The 19,423-nt window shown below is 46.0% G+C and overlaps 1 protein-coding gene across 1 annotated transcript; it reads right to left on the reverse strand.

Annotated features, from left to right (window-relative positions):
* Positions 1-856: 856 nt before the first annotated feature.
* Positions 857-19,059, reverse strand: CPNE9 (copine family member 9). The gene is made up of 20 exons (XM_080812828.1): positions 18,977-19,059; positions 18,402-18,442; positions 18,241-18,287; positions 18,038-18,141; positions 17,501-17,537; positions 16,916-16,992; positions 12,983-13,046; positions 12,764-12,867; positions 12,411-12,515; positions 10,998-11,039; positions 10,603-10,678; positions 10,441-10,494; positions 9,967-10,028; positions 9,206-9,252; positions 8,180-8,361; positions 7,808-7,935; positions 3,944-4,046; positions 3,315-3,372; positions 2,899-2,972; positions 857-1,256 (listed from the first exon to the last, which is right to left on the reverse strand). Exons 1-20 carry the CDS (start codon positions 19,042-19,044, stop codon positions 1,071-1,073), a joined length of 1,659 nt encoding a protein of 552 aa, XP_080668954.1. The 5' UTR covers positions 19,045-19,059; the 3' UTR covers positions 857-1,070.
* Between the last annotated feature and the right edge of the window lie 364 nt (positions 19,060-19,423).

The following is a 19,423-nucleotide window of genomic DNA, read 5'->3' on the forward strand; positions in this document are numbered from 1 at the left end:
GAATTTGCATAAATAATGTTTTTTGAAAAACATCCTAATCGAAGCAACACTCCAGGAAGATGTTTGCTGGTTAAGATCTTGGGATCTGGAGTGAAACTGATGAGTTCTTTTCAAAAAGTGATTTAACCTCTCTGAGCCTCAGTTTCCTGATGTATAAAGTGGAGATAAAATATTAGTGCTTACCTCACAGGATTGTTGTGAGGATTAAATAGGAGTATGCTTGTAAATCACCTCCATATGTACTGAATACTCAAGTATTTAGCTGTTTTTATTATCCTCATGAAAATATTCAGAATGGGGTGCCTGTGTGGCTCAGTTGGTTAAGCAACTCCCTTCCGCTCTGGTCATGATCCGGGAGTCCTGGGATTGAGTCCCGCATTGGGCTTCCTGCTCAGCCGGGAGCTTGCTTCTCCCTCTCCCTCTGTCTGCTGCTCCTCCTGCTTGTGTGCTAGCTATCTCTCTCTCTCTTTCTCTCTCTGTGTCAAATAAATAAATAAATAAATAAAAATCTAAAAACAAAACGAAATATTCAGAATACATGGATCAGAGCAGAGTTAGAGTCATTGTAAAGCTGACCCCTTTTGAAGTCAAGAACCCCTTTGAGAATCTGACGAAAGCTATGGGTCTCTCTTCAGAAAAAAACAAGTGCACAAAGTTTCATTTATCATTTCTTAAGGTGCTTGAAGAATGTCTGAAGAAGTGATTGCATGAGAAAAAAAAAAAAGAAGTGATTGGATGGATGGGTGATAGGATGGGGATGAACCTTAACTGAAGCAGTTTTTGCTCACTTCTCTTGGTATGGCCCCAGACCCCCAGTTCCCCCAGTCTCCTTCCCCAAGAACCATGAGACAGAAGTGGAGTAAAGATCAACTTTATTATCGGCACAAAGGCAGGGAAGTGGTGACAGTGCCAGGCCCTTCTGTGGGTGAGGGGACAGAAGGCTCAACTAGCTAGCACTGATCCTTCAAGCTGGACTCAGTAAGGTCCAGGGCTCCAGGTGCCTCTGGCTTTCATCAGAAGCAGTGGGTGGGCAGGCAGGCAGACTGCTAGTTACTGAATAGGTAGGCTCCTCAGGACTGTTCTGGAGCTGGGGTTGGGCTGGAGTTGGCAGGAGGTGGGGGGCGAGGTTGGATATCCCTGGTGCGCATGTAGGACAGCAGCTGCTCTGGGATCTCAGCCAGCACGTCCTTGGCTAGTCGGGCCATACTCAGCACCTGGTTTCCTGACCGGTCAACATAATCTCGGAATGGGACGAACTGGGACAGGCACAGACAATCAGATGTGGGTAATGGCCAGGGAAGAGAGGAATGGGAAGGGGAGCACTAAGGAGGTTTCCTCTTTGACTCCTAACATCTCTTTCCAAATATAACACTATCTCTTCCCACCCCTATCTTGGACAGTTTTCTACATTTGCTTTCTCCCCACCCCTTTTCTATTCACCTTCTATACACCTTCAACCCATTCCTGTTTGGCTTCACGCAGTACTGACACTGCTCTTGCCAATGTAATGGGCCTTATGTTACCAAATCAGTCCAGTGGGCAATAATTGTCAGTCTTCATCTTGCTTGACTCCTCTTTAGCTTTTCATTACATTTGACCGTAATCTTCCTAGACACATCCCACTCTTGACATACCACACTCTTCTGGACTTTTTTCGTTCCTTTCTGGATGCTCCTCCTCCTCCCCCCCATTCCTCTGGGTCTACCTGATCCTAAACCTGGTCACATCTCTCATTTCTCTCCTGGGTGATTTCATATACTTCCATGACTTTAAAAACTGTACTCTGATGACTCCCAAATTTATACTCCCATCCCTGGCCTTTTTTTTTAAGGTCTAGAGCCACATATTTAGTTGCCCATATCACATTTCCATTCACTTGTCTTAGATATCTCAAACCCAATGTGTTCGCAACTGAATTCTGGCCCTTTTTTCCAAATCTGTTCCTCCCCCTTCCCAAGGGAAGGCTTTCCTTTCCCGTTAAGTGGGACTATCACTCAGTCAGTTGCTCAAGCTAGAAAACAGAGTCATCCTTGAAGTCTCCTTCCCTCCCCATAACCATTTAATCAAAGCATCAACTCTTTTAAAATTTTCTTAAACAATCTGTTGAACCCGCTTCTTCTCTCCATCCTCACTGCTTCCATTCCTGTCCAGATCCCTGTCATCTCTCCTCTACTATTTCAAAGGTTTCCTCACTGACAGGTCTGTCTACTTTCTTTCTCTCTCAACCTGCTGCTGTTGACCCTCCATGCAGCAGAGCTCTTGAAATGCAAGTCTGACCATCTCAGTCCCCTAGGTAAAATCCTTCAAGAGGTTTCTAATTCTTTAGTACAAAACTACAAATCTTCATCATAACCAGCAAGGCCTTGGCCCCCTCTTCTTCACATTTCCTGGGATCCTGCCACCCTGGCCTATTGCCTTTTCCATGTTTGGGCTAATTCTTCTGAGCCTCAGGGCCTTTGCATGTGCTCCTTTTCTACCTGCAATGTTTAGGTAGAGCAACCCTCCTTTAGGTTTTAGCTCAAATGTCATTTCCTTATAGAAGCTTTCCCTGATTACCCTGCTAAGTCAGGTCCTTGTTATAGGCTCTCATATTGGCATTTGCTGCTCCTCTGGAGCACTTAATCACAATCTATTAAGATATTTAGCTGTGTGATTATTAGTTATCTCCACTAGAGGGCGGGGGCTTTGAGGATCTCCTATACTATGGATCCAGAATGGCTGCAGCAACCTGCCTGTTCCTCAAAAATAATTTGTTCAATGAATGCAGAACAGCTGAAAGAGTAATGGGGAGAAAGGTAGATGACTAAGAAGACAGTATGGGAGAGTGGCTGCCAGCTTAGCCTGTCTTTCCCACTGTGCCTTTTGGCTCCATGACTTCCTCTCCCTGGTTAGATCTACCTGAACGATGTCCCGTTCTGCATAGCGTCCCCTGGAGGACACGCGCACATCATCGCCATCCAGCTCTTCCATTGCTGCAGAGAAGACACCCTTTAGCTGATTTCCCTCTCCCATACCTGCCCATGCTACCCCGTTCCTTGTTAGCTCCACTTTGGGTCATCATGGAATAGTTTCTGGGTTTTTTTGAGTGCTAACAAATTTTAGGCATTGTTATGGAGTTGTTATTATGCCTTACTATGCATTCCATCCACCAAGGAACCCCAAGAAGGAAGTATTCATATCAACAGCCTTGGTTATAATAAGGAAATAGGTTCAGAGAAGGTCTTTGACTTGGCCAAGGTCCAACACAGGCATCCATTTTCTCCTTTATGTGATTTGGACCTGGGTCATTCATGGACACCCTTGATCCTACTCACCTTCAAACATGGCTGGTCCCACACCAACAATAATGATAGACATGGGCAGTGAGGAGGCCTGTGAGGGAAAGAGGTTGAATGGTTGGGGTGAACAGTCATAAAAATGGAGGTGCCTGCTGGGGACAATTCTCTGTGCATGTATCATGTTTCTGCACATCTTGCAAGCAGAGGCACTGATTCCCTTTTTTCCAAACTATCTTTTCAAGGATGTCTGCATATCAAACAGCCTTGAAAGATATAGTGTTTTCCTTTGGAGGAAAGGGCAGGTTTTTTTCTTACACTAGAACAAAGGCAGGCATGCTTACTGCCCATTATAAAAGATTCAGATACCCTAAGCTAGGATTTCTGACCTATAATGCATCCCACTGTGGGTCCAGGTGTTACTCAACCCTCTTCACATCATTTTGTGGGAACTGGGACTTAGAATCAAAGCAAATACTGATAATTGAGCTACTACTATGGCTGAGAATAACAAAGTTCTTTGTCTCTGATCCAGGAGTCTTATGTCTTCTGCTAGCATCCATGAAACTAAAGGGCTAATTTGTTAGCTTGCAAGTGGAGTAAAATCTCAAACTGTTCACAGTTATTAACAGTGCCCCTCTTTGCCAAGCCCTCCTCCTTAGACTCACACTGACAATGGCCTCCTTGGTCTGCGTCATGTCAGAGATGACCCCATCAGTGATGATGAGTAGAACGTAGTACTGGGAACCATCAGAGATCTTGGCTGCAGCCCTGGTTGAGAGTCCACGATCAGAATCCAGCTGAAAGCCCAGACAGGCCAAGGGAACACCCTACTCCTAAAGCTTCCACCACCAGTGTATAAGCAGTAAGCAAGGACTGGGGTTTCTGAAGCTCATGCTCCTTCCCCAGACGTGGATGCCTGCCCCTGTCTGATATCCTTCCAGTAACATTTATGGAGAACTTACTATGGTATTTACTGTGTTATAGTAGGCACCAAAGGTACACAATGAGAAAAAACAAATTCATCCCAGCCATCTCGAGGGAGGACATGAATCCCAGAATCACAGAAATAGCTGTAATTACTCTTGTGACGAGTACTGTAATGGAAAGGAACACTGCTGTAACAGTGTCTAGTAGGGGGTCCTGACATTGTCCAGCAGGTCAATGAAGGCGTCTTTAAGGAAATAATGTCTAAGGATGAAGGAGAGGCTAAGCAAAGGGGAAGAACAAAGGGAACAGCACAGACAAAGGCCTTGTGATGGGACTGAAGGAAGCCCACTGTGTCTGGAGCCTAGAAAGCAAAGTGGACCATGTGGCTGAGATGGGGTAGGGGCCAGATCACACAGGGCTTTGACAGATCCTAGAAAGATTTGGTTTTTATACAAGGGCGAGACCAAAGGCTAAAGGCTGCCTTTCTTCCCTTTCTCACCCATTTCCTCTTTCTTCCTTCTCCCCTCTGCTGGCCACCTCCTATTGCCTATGCTGCTGGGTCCTTAGCCAGACTAACAGCTGCTCCCAAGCTCCTTTTTCCTTCTCTCACCATTAATCTTTGAATCCAAGATTTTTCTATCTGAAAAGGATTCAGAAGTTATTGAGTTCAGTCCCTTATTTTAAATATAAGAAAAATGAGACTTTCAGAGAGCACAAAGGTCATGTTACATTCTGGTCTCTTGACTTGCAGTCTTAGGCCCTTAGGTTGGAAAGGACAGAGTTGCACTATCCAGTAAGGCAGACCCTGGCCATATGGGACTATTGAAATTTAAATTACATTAAATGAAGTAAATAGGGGCACCTGGGTGGCTCAGTGGGTTAAGCCTCTGCCTTCAGCCTAGGTCATGATCTCAGGTCCTGGGATCGAGCCCTGCATTGGGCTCTCTGCTCAGTAGAGCCTGCTTCCCCCTCTCTCTGCCTGCCTCTCTGCCTACTTGTGATCTCTGTCAAATAAATAAATAAAATCTTAAAAAAAATAGAAGTAAATATTTGGTTTCTTGCTGACCCAAGCTACATTTCAAGTGCTCAGTAAAAGAACCCAACTAAGCCTAAAGCCTGAGCTCTTGATTCCTTCACTCTCTGTTCCTGGCCTTTTCTTTGGATACGCTCCATAGACATTGTACATTCTGGTCATAATATATTGTTTACTGTTTCCTGAGCTTGCCCTTTTGTAACTCTGTGTTTTTCATATGCTATTCCTTCTGCCAGGCCTACTCTGCATCTCTTTCTCTGATAAAGTCCAACTTGCCCTCTAGACCCATTCCCCTCTGAAAGTTAGGCTCCTTGGGTCTTTCAGACTAGGTTATACCCAACCCTCTTCTCCCTCTGCCTTCTAGGATACCACCCACCAAGATAGGCTGTCAGCCCTTCCACATGGGTTTTCACACCCATGAGGGTACCAGCATGTGTGCCCAGGGAGACCCAAGTTCACAGGATAACTGGAGCATCCATTCTGCTGTATGATCTGGTGGATAAAGCTAGATGACTCTACATATACTTAAAACACCTTTTTTCCCCCTCTAAATTAAAGCACACATGGACACAAAATGAGGAGAATGTAAAATTTGCATGATTTTTGAGATAAATATGGTGGCTTCAAAGACATTTTCAGCCTGGTTGCTTTCAGCTGTGCCCCTAAGAGTCCCCTGAGGGAAGCGATCGCTTGCCTTTGCCAACAGGCAACTTGCTGGAAAAGTCTGGGAAGCTCTAGCCTATGGAAAGTAATGATTTATTTATATTTCTGTCTCCTGCACCAAGGCAGGAGCTCCCAAGGGCAGAGACTAGATGTGATTCATCTGTGAGTCTCCAGTGCCCCAGCAGAGAACTGAGCATACAGCAGATGCCCTTTGAATAGTAATAATGATAATAATAGTAACAGTAACAGCTAACACTTATAGCAGTTATGATGTGTCGGGCACTAAGTGCTTGACATATATTAACTTAGTTAACCCTCACAACAGCCCTATGATATTGCTATTATTATTGTCATTTTACAATTGAGGAAACAAGCATAGAGAGGTTCAGGGTCTTGCTCAAATTCACACAGCTAGGGAGTGGTAGAGTGGGTATATTGACTTAGCTAACCTGGCTCCACAGCCCGCGTTCATGCTACATTGCCTCTTTATTGAATGTTTATTCAATGAATGAATGAATGAACTAAGATAAAATTAAGAAATCTGTTTAATAATAACAAAAAATATGCTCAATCTCCAATATTAAGTGAAAAAATCAGTAGTGAACTATTACATGTATTTTTTTAATTAATTAACTTTTTTAGTAATCTCTACACCCAGTGTGGGTCTTGAACTCACAACCCAGAGGCCAAGAGTCGCATGTTCTTCTGACTGAGCCAGCCAGGAGCCCCTGCATGTAATTTGACTGCAATTGTGGATTCATAAGGAAAAATACTGTCAAGAACTGTATATACATCCATATTCCCATGGGCTGTATTCTGGGTGATTTCTTATTTCATTTCTCCATCCTTGAAATTTTTTTACAGCAATGTTATGTTACTTTCATAATTGAAAGAAACTATTATCCTTGTTATGAATTACATAAACAATCTTTATTAGGGAAAAGGGAAGTCTGTAGGCATATAAATCTCCCCAAAATCCTTCCATTTGTATTCTCTTTTTTTGTTTAATCTTTTTACTTTCAAGCTTTCTGAAGTACTTTGTTGTAGCTGGGTCTCTTTTATTCAGCATTTTGTAGGGGTTACTTATTATTTCATTGTTTTTATTCAATCAGAGAATCTTTTTCTTTTAATATGTGAACTTACCCAATTTATATTTAATGACATATGTTTGGTTTTAGTTCTGTCATTTTATTTGCATTTTAAAAAGTAACTTGATATATGATCTTATTTTTTTTCTTCTAAAAATTTGGAGTTTTTTTAAAAGTTTTTATTTATTTATTCATTTAAATAATCTCTACACCTAACGTGGAGCTCAAACTCACAACCCTAAGATCAAGAGTCACACACTTCTGACTGAGCCATCCAGGCACCCTGGAGTTACTCTTCTATTTTTAGAAGTTACTTTTCTATTTTTTTAAATCTACCATTTATTGAGCACTTAGTATGGCCCATGACACTGTGCTAATAATTCTTACTTTGTTATCTAATTTTAACCTCCCAATAATCCTATGAAGAAGTGCTATTGTTTTCCATTATTATACCCATTTATAGGGATAAAATGGGGACTTAGGCTGAGTTGCTTAAGGTCACATGGTTAGTGAAGGGTGGAGCCAGGTCTGATGCCAAAGCTTGTGCCTTAACCATTGTGCTATAGGACCATCTTTCTTTGCCCCAGACTTGAGGCCTCAATTGTTGATCCCAGAGAGTGGGGTTGGTGTAGTTTGTTGACACCTCACTACCCCAGAATAAGGCATTTATCTCTTTATATCAGAGCCTGGACAACACTGAAAATTTTACTCTTTCCCCAAAGCCCAGGTTCACCCAAGAGTGGTCTTAACTGTCCTTGGAAAATCAGTCTCCTGCCTGGGTCCCCTCATTCCTTCCAGCCCCCACCCAGTTTCCTTACCTGGCCACCTGGTTGATGACAGGAGCAAAGTAGGTGGGCCCATAGAGCTGCACTGTGCGCAGGCTCTGAAAGTAGCTCTCCAACACACCTTCAATCCCTGCACAGTTGGGATCCTCATCGTTGTTGTTCTGTCGGGGAAGATGCTTTGTTGGGCTGAGCCATGCAGGATATACCCAGGAGTACTCTGATCCCAGCTCACTCCTTCTTTTTTCCATCTTTCTCTCTCATGCTCCCCTCCAAACTCCAGTCCTGCTCCCCTCCCTTCTCATAGTTTCCTGGTCCTCTGCAGGCACTTGATCCTGAGAAGAAATTCACCAATTTGAGTGGACCAGATGCCAAGGCATGGAGTGTAGGCTCTGGCCTATACTATACCAGGGGAAACTGGTGGGAGATCCGTCCCTCTGGAGGCACTTTGGCCCCAAAGCCATAAGCTGGGAAGAGCTTGTCACTGTCATAGTCCTGGATGATTTCTCCTACTGCCTTGAGGGCCATGGCGTAGGCGCTGAGTTGGTAGGGACTCATGTAGTGCAGGGAGGTGGGCTGCAGAGGATTCCCTGTAGGGACAGAGGACCCCCAGCCTCATGGTCACCTTGATAATTTATCTATTTACCTGTCCATGTATATATCCAACCACCTATCCATTCACTCACTCTTTACCCATGTACTCCCTCATTATTTTTCCCAGTCATCCATATGTTCATTTTCCCCTCCATCCCCCATCCACCAACACTGAGCATAAATTCATCTTTCAGTCTACCGACCTATCTCTGTCCATCTTCCTCTCCATTCTCATATCCAGTATCTATCCAACTACCACCCACCCATCATTCCTATTCATTTCAATTCATTCTGTCTTCACATGGATTCATCCACCTACCCACTCATTCATTATCCTATCTATTTACCTGTTATTTCTCCAATTTAATCATCGGTTCATTTGTCCACCTGCATACCTATTCATTGATCCACTTGTTCAACCTACTGTACTCACTTACTAACCCATCTACCTACTTGTTTTATTCATCTATTTACCTACCCAGTCATTACTCATTTACTGCTTCATTTCTCTTTATACCTCTATTATCTCCCATCCATTCATTTACTCATCCACTTCCTAAGGTATTTCTCCTTTCAACTTTTTGAAGTTGAAACCCTATTTTCTTTTACCTTCCATCCCCTATTATACCCAATAATCTCCCCCTGAAACTCCTGTCCCAGTACCAGCCTGGCTGGGCTTTGCCTCAAGCCTGGGCTCACTGGGTAGGCGAACTCTTGACCGACTGAGTCACCCAGATGCCACTGGGTAGGTGAACTCTTATCCCCAGGTCAGAATCCAGGCCAATCCCTAATGAATTCCTTAGGATTCCTCCATACGCCATCCCCCCATCCATGCCTCACCATTAGACGCTGTGAAGTCAATGGCTACAGTGAAGTTCAGCTGTGTCCTGTTGGGGAAATAGATGGATTGAGAAGTGAGGGGCAAATACGTATTATATCAGGATTTCTCAAACACTAGTGTGCACATGAATCACCTGGAGATAGTGTTAAAATGCAGATTCTGATGTGGATGGTCTGTGTGGAGCCCGAAATTCTACATTTCTAACAAACTCCCAGATGATGCAGATCCTACTGGTCCATGAAGCACACACTGGATAGCAGAACCTACTGTGTGACAAGTGTCTGTAATTTATGTGATTTAACTTAATCCTTACTACAGCCCTGAAGTAGTACTTAACATCTCCATTTTGCATAGGAGAAAAGTGAGCTTCAGAGAAGCAAAGTACTTTTCCCAGGCCTGCCTACCACTGCTGAGCCAAATGGAATGTCCCCTTTGGTCTGCTCGGGTTTTCCCTCTCTCTTGGACTCTTCCTGTTGCCTGGCCATGATTTTTATCTGCACTGAAATCAGGTTCCTGGGGCCATCTGCCTCGCATCTTCCCATGGGAGGGAAGAGGACTGGAAGCTAGGTATGATAGTCAGCCTCATGAAGAAAACCAAGGGGGGGAACATTATTCATTTTACAGAGCACTTTATAGTTTGCCAAATGTTTAAAAGTTTATCTCCATGGACCCTAACCGTTCGTAAATAAGAACACTGAGGCTTGGAACTGGAAGTAACTCAATGCTGATCTTTCAGCCCATAACTTGGCCTGTGACTCACCCTCCCTTGATGTAGTCAACAAAAGTGAATTCAGAGTCCACAGAGAAGGAGAGCAGTGTCACCTGAAACAAAGAGAGAGACCTGCTATTTTGGAAAGGGCAGTTGGGTGGCAGAAGGCAGAGAGGCACATGATTCCACCCCCTACCCCACACTCCCCAACCCTATCTAATTTCTGAAAGGGCAAAAAAGAGGAAGCTGTCAGAAGCAGATTTTGATTTCCAAAAGTGTATTAAATTAGGAAATACAACTTAAGGTTTTTTTTTTTAATTCTGCAAAACAGTAATAAGCAAACAGTTTTCCTCAGGTGAGAAATCAAAAGAAAAAAGAAACTTAAATGAAGTCACCTTGGACCAAACATTACTATATCCAAGTAATCCGTGCTCACAGCCTTCCCCCAACATTTGTCATATATTATGTCAATGGGAATAGAAACAGAAGGATCTAGGGAGGGCCAGAGCTCCAGGGAGCACTCACAGTTCCTGAATTGACATATTTCTTCTTCTTACATTTCTTCCGAGGGTTAAGTACCTAGGTAAAGAAGAGAACAGTGAAGGTGGGAAACAGAGGAAGGGAACTGCAGACTGAGCATATCGGGATGGAGGGCCTGGGCAACCTGGACAGGGCTGGAGTTCTCACCTCATACACTGTGAACTGGTTCTGGGCCTTGCTCAGCTCCCGGTAGCTGGTGGTGAACTCACCGATGAAGTCATGGCTGCCGTGAGGTCAGGGGTGGGTGAGCAGTAGCTACTGTTGACTTGGAGCCAGCCCTGAAACTAGTCTTTTGTTCCCACTATCCCCTGCCTCTACTTGGGCTGCAGGGCACTGGGGTTGGGGCCAGAAGAGAGGCCAAGTTAAGGGGGAAAGAAGGAAGATGTAACTGAGAGGGTCAGTTGTACTCAAGGTCCTGGCATCTATTATCACCCTTCTTGACTCCCAAGGCCACTTTGGGTTCCTAGTGAATGTACTATGTATTAGAGAAAACAGTTTGAATTAACTACAAGAGAAGACAGTACTATGTGGGGAAGTTCTACCTTCCATCCCGGTCCCAGTCGTACACATCAATCTTCACTGTTCTGCAATGCAGGAGATAAACATAGGCTAGCGTGTATGATAAATCCTAGAGACACCCTCACCTACTTAAACACACACAAATCATTCTTCCATACACCCACCCGTTTTTCCTTTAACCTTCCTCCCACCAGTCCATCCATCCTATTTATTCATTCATCAGTCCATGCACATACCCAACTATATTGCTGCTGCCATTATTTCTTCTATTGCTCTTTTACCACTATTACTATTCTTTACTACTTGTATACTACTTATATTCTAGGCATTGTTACCAGCACTTGTCTAGATTGACTCATTTGATTTAAGAACCATCCTATAAAGTAAGTACTTACTATAAAGTAAGTACTATTATTCTTATTTTTGGATAAGGAAACTGGGGCACTAAAAACCAGTAACTTGACTAAGGACCGTAACTAGTAAATGATTGAGCTGAGATTTAAACTCAGATATCCTGGTTCCAAAGACTTTGTTCTAAAGTACTATGCCTAAGTCCTCCTATATATCTGTGTTGCAGTTACAACTCTCTATCCATGTAGCCACCCACTGACCCATACATTTACCAATCTAAAAACCTTTTAATCCCATCTAACTATATGTCCAGGCATTCACTGACTTACTGATGTATGCAAGCATCCATCTCTGTGTCCATTCAGCTCTCTAACCAAACACCCATCTATCACATTTGTCCATATGATCATCCATTCATCTACAATAACCATCCATGTGTGTGCCCATCCATCCTTCCACCTACTCACCTGTCTTCATACTGTCCATTTATTAGTTCATATGGTCAGCCTATCCATCTACTTCACTCTCATTAATCAACTAATTAATCTACTGATCCTTCCATCCATCTACCATCCATTCACAATTCCACCTTTTGCTCTACCTATTTATCCTCCTGCTTTTTCAGTCATCCCTCTGCCTCCCCAACCATCTAACAATCTCTGTTTGTTCATCCACTAATCCATCCATCATTTGTCCATGTACTGATCTGCCCATGAGTTCACTTATCCACTTATCTGTTATCCATTCATCCATCTCCCCTTCTACCCATCCACCAGTCCTTGTACACATCCCTCCATATACCTATCCATCCATTCACCAGCTTATCCAACCATCTGACTCTCCATCCATGTATCTGTGTATTCCTTTGTTCATTTGCCCTTTCATCTACCCATCAACCCATCCATCCTATCCATCTATGTGGCCATCCATTTGCTTCCCCATCTACCTATCTCTATGCCCAAAACTCTGTCTCACCAAGCAGGATCCTCCAAAACTATTGTGACGCTTCCGCCAGCATATTGGGCCTCAGGAATCCCATTCTCATGCCCTTGTTCCCTTACTCCCTAGTTTACACTGAAGCAGACCTGTCATAGTCTCCATTGCACAGTGCCCGCACAGGGATGCTGAAGGGTTGCCACACAGGATTCAGTGTGTTTTTCACAACCTCTGTCTTGTGGCAGATGGTGAACCTGGAGAGGAACAAGAGGACTGGAACCTGCCTTGAGGGCAGGACTAAGCCCAGAGATAGGACCTCATTCTCTTGGAGATTCCTGGGATTTCCCCACTTGTTGAGCACATATTGTGTGCTGCCTTGAGTAAATTCTGAACTCAGGTCCTAGTAGAGTCTAAGATGCCCCACCTCCAGCCTGAGAGCCATAATTGGCCCATGGTCACAGTAGGGCAGGGGTGGGTGCCACTGGAGAAGACATCGACTCACGTGCCATCTTCATTGCTCCTATAGAACACAAGGAAAGGGTCTGACTTCCCAAAGAAATCCTTCTTGTCCAGCTTGTTTGCACACAGTTGCATGGTGGCAATGTCCTAGGGATGAAATTTGGCTGTTGATACCCAAATTGTTCATAGCCTCAAACAGTCCACTAAAGGGAGTTTAGGAGAGAAGGAAGCCTTGTGGGTCTAGCATATGGCCCTTACTGACCCGACAATTGCTAAGCTCCTCTGCAGTCAGCAATATGGTCCCACACTTCTTGCCTGGTACACCCCTGGAAGCAGAAAAAGCCTCTTTGTGAGGGGAGGGAGAGTAGTCAATGAAGAATGGGGTAGCCAATCTGGGATTAGGTGGGACAGGGGATTCACTATGCTGTTTCCTAACAGTCTCCTAAATGTATCTGTTTCTGCCCTGTGTGGTTCCTTGTGGGGAAGGGCCTGACTTTGATAGGGAAGGGGTCTGTAGTCTGAAAGAAAGGGGCTAATCTGGCCTAAGTGGATATGTTATAATGGTAGTGTGGGGAAGACATAGGATTTAAAGTCCTGAGTAATTTATTTCCTCTTTTGGGGTCCTAGTTTCCTCTACTATGAAATGGGAATCACGCCAACTTCTTGAGGTTGTGAAAAGATCTGAATGAGCGCATGGAAGGACAACCAATTGGGAAGTGTTATTGATATGAAGGTGATTAAATTTCTCAAAGCAGACCTTGGTATCTACTATATGTCAGGCACTGTGCTAGGTATGAACTTGCCAGTTGGCGCTCTCTCTAGTTCTGCTAGACTGTTCCCTCAGGGAGCTTCCAGAGGGAGGTGGGATGTCAAAGGCAATAGGCAAGTAGAATATGATGTAGCAGTGCTGAATGAGGGAGAAGAATTTCTAAACAGACCCAGGGCAAAAGGCTGTTTTGTTAGATCAAAGATGATGTGCTATCTGAAGAGTGAAATAAAATGTGAAGAGTGAAATAAAAAAGACAAGGGAAGCCTTATCCTCCCCTGACCCAAGAAGGGACACTTCCATGTATTTGAAAGGTACATATTAGGACACTCATCCCCAACTTGCCTTGCCTTGGATCTCCAACTGGTCAGGGACCTTGCTGGTATGAGCCTGTGAATCCTGACTCCAAAGGGTCCCAAGTGTGGCAGAGAGAAAGCTAGGTCAGGAGTGTTCTGGGTTCAAGTCCTGGCTCCAACTTACTAAGCGATTTTTCCCATATTTGACATGAATGTGTAACTATTTCTCTCACTACTTTAATTTTTTACTCCTTGTGCTTTAAAAAGAGTGTGAGGAGTATAGGGACTCTTCACCTGCACACCCAGGACCAAGTCTTACTGCTTTCTCTCTGTTGTCTCCTTAATGTTTTCCCTCACCTCCTTACCCAGTGTGAGTTCCAGTCAATAATTACAATAATTGCTTCTTTGCAACCTACCCTTTATCTACTGCCTTTCTGTCATTTCAGTATACTTATTGGCAGAACCACAGCCCTAGTTAAATCCAGTTCTCTGCCTAACCTGTACTGCACCTGTGCAACTGAATAAGGCCAGAGGAAAACACACAATCTTGTTAACAGGTCTCTTTTTTTTTTTTTTTAACTTCTTATTTATTTAAGTTATCTCTACACCCAGCATGGGGCTCGAACTCATGACCCTGAGATCAAGAATCACATGCTCTACTGACTGAGCCAGCCAGGCGCCCCTAACTGGTCTCATTTTAAATGCATGACCGAAAACCTCAAGAGGGTCCTTAATCTTACTTCACTCTAGTTCTGCTAGAGGGCAGTTTCACTCCTCCTCTCTCCTCAAACCCGGAAAGCCTCCTCCCCCATCCTCACTTAGCCAATGACCTTGTTTCCTACTTCACTGACAAAACTGAAGCAGCCAGAAGAGAATGTCCACAGACCTACCACCACACCTACCTTGCCTCCAGTATCTTCACCCACGCAACTGTTGCTATAAATGACTATCCGTGTGCCTATTTATCCCTCCACTGTGTGCTACATTCTACACCCTCTTGCCTGTACATGGACATCATTCCAGCAATTCTCTCCTTTTTTTTATTATGTCAATTTTTTCAGTTTATACTGGGTCATTCCCCTTAACATACAAATGTGGTATAATTTTTCTCATGTTAAAAAATGCAAACCTAGGGGCGCCTGGGTGGCTCAGTGGGTTAAAGCCTCTGCCTTCGGCTCAGGTCATGATCCCAGGGTCCTGGGATCAAGCCCCACATCGGGCTCTCTGCTCAGCGGGGAGCCTGCTTCTCCCTCTCTCTCTCTCTCTCTGCCTGCCTCTCTGCCTACTTGTGATCTGTCTGTCAAACAAATAAATAAAATCATTAAAAAAAAAGAATGCAAACCTATTCTGACCTCACTTCCTTCCCTAACCACACCTCTTTTTCTCTTTTCGTTGCAGCAAAACCCCTTGAAAGATTTCTTGACTTTCATTCCTCTCTTCCATTCTCTTCTAAACCTCTCCAACCAGGCTATCACCCCCACCTCTTCCTTCAGAACTTCAGACCTGCAGCAGCATTTGACATGGCTGGTCACTCTCCTCAATATACAACCTTCACTTTGCCTCCAAGACAACACCTCTTCTTTTGGTCCTCCTCCTACTTCATAAATGCTCCTTTTCAGTCTCCTTTTCTAGTTCCATTTCATGGAGTCTTGGTGTTTGGTCCTTTCTTTCTCTGCTCACTTCCTTGGTGATTTCATCTAGTCTCCTGACTAGATGCTCCTGAAAGAGCATCTACAACTCATGTATCTTACTGCCTATTTGACATATCTGACAGGATGTCTAAAAAAATTATCAAATTCAACAGGAGTCAGACTGAACTCCTGATTAAATCCCCCCAAAATATACATCTCCCTCCTTTTTTTTTAACCATCTCATTTATGGCAACTCCATCCTTCCAGGTGTTCAGGCCAAAGGGTTTGGTGTCATCCTTGACTCCTCTTCTCCTCTCACATCCATATTCAACCTGTCAGGAATCAGTTGGCTACACTTTCAAGTTATATCCAGATCTGACCATTTCTCTCCTTTACTGCTGCCACCCTGGATTACTGTAATAGCTTTCCAGTGGGATACATGCTACTCTCTTCATCTGCCCAAGGTTTATTCTCAATCCAGCAGCCAGCATCATTCTTTGAAAACAAAGTCAGATCATGTCACTCCTTTCTTCAGAGCCTTCCAGTGACTCCCAACTCAGAGTAAAAGCTAAAATCCTTACAGTGGCCACAAGGCCCTAAACTGTTAACTCTCCAATCTCATCTCTTCCTTCCTCCTCCTCACTTGGGTATAGCCTCTGTGATGCTCTCTGAACATATCAGGCTTTTGCCCTGGCAGCTTCCTCTGCTTGGAATATCCCATATCCAGGTATCTGCATGGCTTACTTCCTTACTTCATCCAGGTATTTGCTCGAAAGTTACCGCTCCATAAAACCTACTCAGCCACTCTGCAGAATATTGCAAGTCCCACCACTCAGCATTTACGATCTTCCTAATTCTGCTCTACTTTGCCTTTTTTCCATAGCACTTGATGTCTTCCAATATATTATATAATTTACTTACTTGTTGTGTCGATTTTGTACAGTTTCTCCCCCACCTTCTATAGTATAAGTTCCCCGAGGGCAGGAACCTTTGTTATGTTTGTCATTATAACCCAAGTCCCTTGAACAGTGGCTGACATAGAGTATATGCCCAGTAGTATTTATGGAATGGATGAGTCCCTGGTGCCTAGCACAGGGTATGGCATACAAAACATGTTGATAAATATTTAGTGAGTAAATGTAATGGAAATTCCAGGGGTCTTGATTAAGTGAGGGGAAGCTTCCCAGAGGAAAAAAGCTTAGAAGTGGACCTTAAGGGTAGATTTAGACTTAGAAAAAGACTGAAGTGAGAGAGACAGAGACAGAGACAGACAGATAAAGACAGAGACAGAGAGAGAGAGGACAAGACAAGACATATCAGTCCTGAGACTGACTTGAATGGAGCCCTGGACATTGGTCTCTCCCAGGAGGGTGATGGGAGCCACTGAAGGCTCCTGACCAGGGGGAGTCTCAGCCTTCACTGCTATTGGGTCAGCAGCGTCTTTGGGAGGAAAATTTGGAGGCACCCACCCTTTCCCCAGCACCCCTTCTTGTTCAGCTTACGTGAGGGTTCGCTCTACACGGCTGCCCTGGCCTCCGATCACCTCTCCCAGGGCCAGGAATGCTTGTCCCAGGAAATCCTGCACCAGGACATGGAGTCAAGAAGGCCAGGAGGGGCTGGGGATGCAGAGTCCCAGCCTAGCCCTGGTGATACTGCTGCATCAACCAGTGTTTCCAGGATGCAGAAAGCTAGAAACATCACCCTGCCTGTGCTTTAAAGAAGAGGGAAGGGGGAAGGGGGTCCCCACGCCAATTCTGCTTCTTGGTTCTGCTGTCAGTTTAAGTTGCTTTCCACAATGCCATCCCACACCTCACCTTCCATTCCACACCCCACCCTCCCAAAGCCAGCCCCGTTCAGCCTCACCTTCTGTGTGTTCCAAAGGTGGCCAAGAGGGAAGAGGAACAATGAATAAAAGGCATGTGTGGGAAACCAAGAGGCAAGAGCAGGAGAGGAGGGGCAGGAGGCTGGGTTTGCGGCCCAAGAAGTTAGAGTTGGGGTTGAGGTGTAGGAGGGTTCTAAGGAAGGTCATTTAACACACTGAGCGCCTCCTGTGTGCCTGGCCAGCCCGCAAGGGGATGCTCGCTCACCGGTTTGGAGATGTTGGTTTTGGAGTCAACGTTGTATCTGGGAAGAGAGTAGAACCAGCATAAGCCGGGGCTGGTGAGAGACAGTCTAGAAAAGTGGTTGGGTTTTGAATCCTGTTTAAAATTGTGAGGGGCAGCCTTGGATCCAAATTCAGTCAGGATCTCCTTTAGGGCAGGAGTCAGGGTCACAGAGAGTCAGGGACAAGGCTAAGTCTGAGGCCTGCTGGGGGTGGAGTTATACCAGGGCCTCTTGATGGAGCCTGAGCTAAATTAGGGTGCAAAGCTTTGGGCCCAGCCAGGTCTGGGAAGTGAACTGGATTGGATCTGACCTAAGGACAGGGCCAACCTAGAGTTGGGGACAGAGCTAAGACTAGAGTGAAGGCCTTCAGAGTGGGACTAAAGGCCTGGTAGAGGAGCCAGGCTGGGAAGCACAGTTGGGGAGGAGCCTGCCAGAATCTTGTGTGGATCCAGGTTGGGGGAAGCGGGGGGGGGGGGGGCGGGGGGGGCGGAATCCAACCCAGGATTCTGGGCGGGGCTCACACATCAAAGCGCAGGTTTTGCTTTTCCTCAAAGAAGTAGTCGAGGACGAATTTGCGCACAAAGTCTGGGTTCAGCGTGTTGTCGATCACCTCTGTCCGGCCAAACTGGATAGGGGGTGGAGAGTAAGCACGGGGCCAACCAGCGGGCAAGTGATGGGGTGGGTGGGGGGCAGCTCTTGGCTAAGAGAGGGCTCTTGGACTCACCTCTCGCCACTCCTGGCTGGCCCGGCTCTGCGTGTAAAGCACCACCACTGCAGGCGAGAGTGGAGGCGGGGAAGGAAGGATGTCAGGTTGGCCTGAACCTCTCCCCACCCCTCAGTCGCGACCGGACCCTAGTTCCCCCTCCCTTCCCTGGCGCCTCCTACTGGGGTCAGACTTGGAGAAGGTGTCGAGGTCCAGCAGGTTCCTAGAGAAAGCAACAGACAGACGGACAGAGGATGGGTCATTCTGGAGCCCAGTGCTTGGACTCCGACCTGAGTTGGGCACCCGAGGGAGACATGGGGCTCAAATCGCATCTCCTTCCCCCATTACTACACCCAGTGGAGAGTTGTTGGGGGTGGGGTGGGGAGGTGGTCCGCATTGTTAGCACCCTGGACAGCACCAAAAATATCGGCTCAAGACTTATGATCTATGCTTCCACACGGTCTTCAAGGGTCCAGGAAAGAGGATTAGCCCCAGAACTTTGTCCTCCTGGAACCCAGATCCTATTGGATCCCCGCGACCCGTTCCTTGAACCCGCAGGCTGAGCTTTTATTTGCGGGTGGAGCTGTTCAAAGAAACCCCCTCCCTGAACCCGCCAGAGTCTCCCCTAAGTCTGAATCTGAGATTTTCTGGCCCTGGATGCTTCTTTCCCCCTGGGGTCTGGCCCTTGCCCGCTCTAAGCCCCAGAGCCGGTTGGGGCAGGGGCAGTGCCTACGCCCTCCCCAGCGTGGCGGCTCACCGGCAGGACACGGTAATTTCAATCTTGGTGGCCGGGACGCTGCGCTCAGAGGCTCCGCTGAGAGACATGGCTGGTCGAGTGGCCGGAGCTGCTGGAGGCTGAGAGACAGGGGCTGCCAGGGCTAGGGGCGGCGGCAGCGGTGGGGTTGGTTCAGGTGCCGCCGCAGTAGCGGCGGCGGTGGCGGCGGCGGCGGCGGCGTCTGCACTCCCTCCAGCCCTGCTTGCACTCCCGCGGATTGCGCCTTGACTGTGGCCGCCGGGCGGCAGCGACTCCAGATGGTAACCTAGCCCCGCCCGGCCCTGCGGGCGGCCCCCGCCCCATTGGAGCAGCCTCCAGCCGGCCGCCGGGAACCTTACCCCAACCCTAAATCCAGCCCATACCTTGGGAGAGTCCTCCCAGCGCGCGTTTCACCCTGGCGAAAACAAACAAACAAACAAACACCCCTGA

Source organism: Martes martes (assembly GCF_963455335.1).
Source record: "Martes martes genome assembly, chromosome: 1".
NCBI classification, from domain to species: Eukaryota; Metazoa; Chordata; class Mammalia; order Carnivora; family Mustelidae; genus Martes; species Martes martes.

What these genes read in the sequence shown, in the direction of transcription:
- CPNE9 (XM_080812828.1), bottom strand. Translation starts at nt 19,044, where the DNA reads ATGTCTCTCAGCGGAGCCTCTGAGCGCAGCGTCCCGGCCACCAAGATT. An exon ending in TGCAATGGAGACTATGACAG is followed by an intron (nt 11,040 to 12,410) that starts GTCTGCTTCAGT and finishes CCTGCATTGCAG; the next exon opens with AACAGTGAAGATTGATGTGT. An exon ending in GGGACCAGCCATGTTTGAAG is followed by an intron (nt 2,973 to 3,314) that starts GTGAGTAGGATC and finishes TCTTCTCTGCAG; the next exon opens with CAATGGAAGAGCTGGATGGC.